Source organism: Amphibalanus amphitrite, unplaced genomic scaffold (assembly GCF_019059575.1).
Source record: "Amphibalanus amphitrite isolate SeventyFive unplaced genomic scaffold, NRLGWU_Aamphi_draft 000173F_arrow, whole genome shotgun sequence".
In the NCBI taxonomy this organism is placed as follows: domain Eukaryota; kingdom Metazoa; phylum Arthropoda; class Thecostraca; order Balanomorpha; family Balanidae; genus Amphibalanus; species Amphibalanus amphitrite.
In genome coordinates, this window is record NW_024881668.1 from 834,902 (window position 1) to 839,693 (window position 4,792).

The window sequence follows — 4,792 nt, forward strand, 5'->3', positions numbered from 1 at the left end:
CACCTTCTTCAGTGAGCAGATGGTCCGGCACATCGCATACCAGACCAACCTTTATGCCACCCAAAAGGACGTGAACACCACCTTCTCTACCACCGATGACGAAATCGTGAATTTTGTCGCTGTGCTGCTGTACATGGGTGTCATGGAAGCTCCATCACTGGAAGACTACTGGTCTATGAAACTCAGGGTTCCCCAAGTGGCTGAAGTGATGTCCTCGAAGAGGTTTCGCCTGCTGCGGAGGACACTGCATTTCAACGACAACTCACGAGCAGGTGGCAGCGTTGATCGCTTTTTCAAGATACGACCGCTCTTCAGCTTCATCAACACATCGTTCCAGAGCGTGCCCCAAACCAGCAAGCAGTCCATCGACGAGGTGATGGTGGGCTACAAGGGCAAGACCGCGGGCAATCTGAGGCAATACATCAGGAACAAGCCAGACAAGTGGGGATTCAAGCTGTTCTCCAGAGCCTCCGAGGATGGGTTCGTCCATGACATGGTGCTGTATCAAGGCAAGACGACTCTGCAGAGCCATGGTGTTACCATGACCTCAGCAGAAGAAGCCATGGGAGTCACCAGCCAGATAGTCGCTGCCCTGGTCAGCACCATGAACTTGTCATCAACCACTGTCGTCTTCGCGGACAACTACTTCACGAGCTTGGAGCTCGTGAGGTACCTGCAGGGGAAGGGCTGCAGGTACACAGGAACTGCGCGAGACAACAGGATCGGCAAGCCTCCCCTGAAGTCAGTGAAGGACATGGAGAAGAAGAGCGTCCCCCGTGGCAGCATTGACTACGTCACAAGTGATGACGGTATTCTGGCAGTCCGGTGGAAGGACAACAAGGTCGTGACAATGCTGTCCACTGACCTGGGGGTGGAGCCAGTGACTACCTGCCAGAGGTACAGCAATGAAACAAAGAAGAAGGATGATGTTCCCTGCCCAGAAGTGATAAAGAGCTACAACGCCAACATGGGGGGAATCGACAAGAGTGACATGCTGATCCACCTGTACAGAACACCGATGAAGTCGAAAAGGTGGTATATGCGGCTCTTCGCATACGTGATTGACATCTGTCTCACCAATGCCTTACTCCTATACCGCTGAGACTGCCAAGCCCTGAACGAAACTGGGATGTCACTGAAGGACTTCCGGATCGAAGTATTCTACGCAGCCCGCTGCAGGAACCCAACAGTCCATCGGCCCCTGCTGAGAACCTCGGTGACATCCGCAGTCCCCAGCAGCAGCGCTGACATCCCTCCAGCCGTTCGGGGACACCGCAGCCATACGCCGGCTGCTTCAGTGCGCTTCGACACAACGCTGTTCCATGTTCCCATGTATGTGACACGTCAGACCTGCAAGTTCTGCAGCAAGAAGGGGCACATCATGCGCTCTAACTTCCTCTGCAGGGTGTGCAAGGTGCACCTGTGTTTGAATGGAGAAAGAAACTGCTTCTTGCAGTACCATGAACGCGTTGCCTAAAGGGCGTGCAAGGTGGGCGTTGCCTCCGTGGGCGGTTCTTAGTGTGTCGTGGTAACAATGCCTGGAGGGCATTCAGGGTATCCAGGGTATTCAGAACTCAGGACATTCAGGGCTTTCAGGGTATGACTGCGCCTCAGTGGGGCAAAAGTGATTTCTGGTGTGCCATGAAAATGTTTTCTAGCAGGGTGAATTTCAGTGTGATGCATTGGACCTAGCAGAGTGTGCAATGTTCACCTGCCCCTCAGTGGAAAATACATTACATTTAGCAGTTATGTGCGAGTGTTGCCTGTAGCGAGCATATTGTCCGGCAGCACCATGGGGGGTGATTACTGAAGTATAAATAGGTACTGGTTTCGGTACCAAGTAAATTTTCCCGCAAGTGAATTTACGATGGCAGTTTGACCGTAGGCTGGCGAGGCCCCATATTTCAGCACTTCAAAGTGTCGTGATTTGCACTGGAAACATAAGTTCTCGAAACAATCACATGAGTAAAAAAGTCTTACAAAGGTTCAAATTAACATGATCTAGGGCCAGAAGAATGGATTTCCAATTATTTCTATGGGTGCCCGGTAAAGGGTTAAATGTTTGACTCAACTCAACGTCAAAAGTTATTTCACTGACTCAACTCTGACTCAACTCAACACCTTAATATTTTTTGTCCGACTCAACTCTGACTCAACTTAACAGCTCAACATTATATCCGACTCGACTCAAATCTGACTCAACAGTTCAGCTATTGTAACAGACTCGACTCAAACCTGACTCGTTTGAGTACGAGTTGAGTCAAATCTCTGACTCGACTCATGAGTCGAGCACAACCCTGGTTTCGAGGGCTGCCAGGACAGCGTCCGGCGTGTCGCGGGCTCGGAGATACAGTCTGTTGGTTGAAGCGATTCATTCGTCGTTTGTGTTTCGCCGCCGGTGCCCGCCGCTTATACTGGCCCGCCTGGACGCGTGTTCTGAGTACATGCTGCCGCACGCGGCGCCGCAGCAGCCGGTGCCGCTAACAGTGCATATGACCGGCGACGGCTTTTTCGAGTCCGCCGTCAATAACACGCTGCCGGCGCTGGAGCCGTGGCCGGGCGTGCACCGGTTCCGCGTGACTGTGTGCACGCGGCCGACAACTTCGCAGCTCGGCCGACAGCAGCCGTACGTCTTCAATTTGGACGCCAACATGCTCTACGTCGACATGCCGGTGCGCCGCTGCCCCACCCACCGGCAGCTGGAGCTGGAGTGTAACGCCGGCGCCGCTGCCTTCATCGACCACGTGATTCGCGCCGAGCACGACGAGGACGTGTATCTAGAGGGTGGCAGCACCAACGAGCGTCGCAGCGTGGTGGTTCCACGCTGCGACGCTCGGCAGCTGGAGCTGCGACCTCCAGGGACGGCCTGGTAGACAGCCTCAAGCTCGCCTGGAGTGGAGGAAGATCCCGCGCGAGACGCTGGACAACCTGATCAGTGGCATGCCTGAGCGCATGCAGGCGTGTGTGAAGGAGAGGGGCGGATAATCGCTGTGCTACTCAAGGTCACTCTGTTCCTGTGTTGCCAGGTAATGAGCTGTTTGTGGCAGTATATAATATAGCAGCCGTAAATGAGCCGTGTTACAACCGCCCATGTCACACCTCCGATTATCCGATCGTATTACACATATCCGCATGACCCTGAATCTTTTGCTACAGATTACATTGGCCAGCACCCAGACACCTCCGCGGAATGATGCTCCATGTCGATTAAACAAGGACGTTCGGCCGTTCATTATCAATGTTCTACTCGTGTTAATAGATTTATTTCGCTATGTTGGTGAAGAGTAACAGTTCATGGGGAAACATGCCAGGGAACGAGAACAGAACCAACCGACCCAAAAGATCCAAGTGGTGAGGGAAGTCCAGGTGATAAACGCTGGTTAATGGTACATTGGTTGATTCCTGTGTGTGCGTGTGCATCACTTTTAGCTGTTTCAGACCGTTAAGCCCCAAAGGTTGGAGCTATTCCGCCTTCATAAAAAGGGAGGAATGTGAGAAAATCACGGTCGCGGTGGGCGCGACCGGCGTCGCCACCTTCGGTGACCGTGCCACGATCGCGGTGGATGCGACCTGCATCACTGCCTCTGGCGGCGCAAGGCTCGCTGCAACACCACGCAGCGGCGGCGTGGACCGAGGCCGGTACCGTGGTGAGACCGTACCGCCCACACGCACCGGCGAGGCGGCACGGTGTCGCAACCTACGCACGCACTAACCACTGACCGACCATCGCCCGACCCCTCGGGACGTGACGGTGAACCCGGGACCGAGCGCGAGGAGATGACTTTCGCCCGACCCTGGGGGCGCGGTGGCGAGACCGGGCCGGAGCGCGAGGTCACCACTTTCACGCCGCACAGCCGTGCCACGTGAAGTACACGTTTCTCCGACGTTTAGAATATGTAGTTTATTGTATTTGTATACTTAGCACTGCAATGGAACAGGCTTTTTCTCCTGAAGCTCTTTATAGCAAACAAAGAATAAATAGGAGCAGACCTGGAATGCGGATCGCATTATTTCTTGTGTGAAATAGATCACGACGTATTACGGTATGCGCACGAAATAACTTGTTGGCCCAAGAGACGGTCTGCCAGACGCGCACATTATTATCTGGCTCGACCCCGAAGATAAGCCGCGGACGGACACAATCGACCAGTTCGTGTCGGCCGAGATCCCCGACCCGGTGGCGGAGCCAGAGCTGCACGCCACCGTGACCACCAAGATGGTGCACGGCCCGTGCGGCGCCCACCAGCCGGCAGCCTCCTGCATGACGGACGGCGTGTGCAGCAAACGGTACCCCAAGTCGTTCGCCGCTGTCACCGCGGTGACCGACAATGGGTACCCCCAGTACCGCCGCCGGAGCCCAGCGGACGGTGGACGCACGGTCGTGCTCGACAGGCAGGCCGCCAGGTTGTCATTGACAACCGTTGGGTCGTCCCCTATAACCCCCTCCTCAGCCGCGCCCTGGACTGCCACGTGAATGTCGAAATAATAACTCACGCCTTCACGTGCATAAAATATGTGATAAAATATGTCACTAAGGGCGCCGATCAGGTGATGTTCAGGGTTGCGGATGGGGAGGAAGTGGTGGACGAGATCGCCACCTACCAGCAAAGTCGCTACCTCAGCGCCATGGAGGCGGCCTGGCGTCTGCTGGCCTACCCGGTCCACGACCACGCGCCGACGGTGGAGCAGCTGCCGGTGCATCTGGGCGGCGAGGACCAGCCGCTGCGCTTCGCCGCCGGCGACAGGCTGGACGAGGTGGTGCAGCGCGGGGCGGACACAAAGCTAACCAGCT

General features: G+C 55.4%; 1 protein-coding gene across 1 annotated transcript; it reads left to right on the forward strand.

The window, feature by feature from the left end:
- The first annotated feature begins 208 nt into the window (after positions 1-208).
- On the forward strand, positions 209-1,102 carry LOC122383787 (piggyBac transposable element-derived protein 3-like). The gene has a single exon (XM_043370544.1). It carries the CDS (start codon positions 209-211, stop codon positions 1,100-1,102), a length of 894 nt encoding a protein of 297 aa, XP_043226479.1.
- The last annotated feature ends 3,690 nt before the right edge of the window (positions 1,103-4,792 follow it).

Bases quoted from the DNA above. Each gene is read 5' to 3' on its own strand.
- LOC122383787 (XM_043370544.1), top strand. From the start codon at position 209: ATGTCCTCGAAGAGGTTTCGCCTGCTGCGGAGGACACTGCATTTCAAC.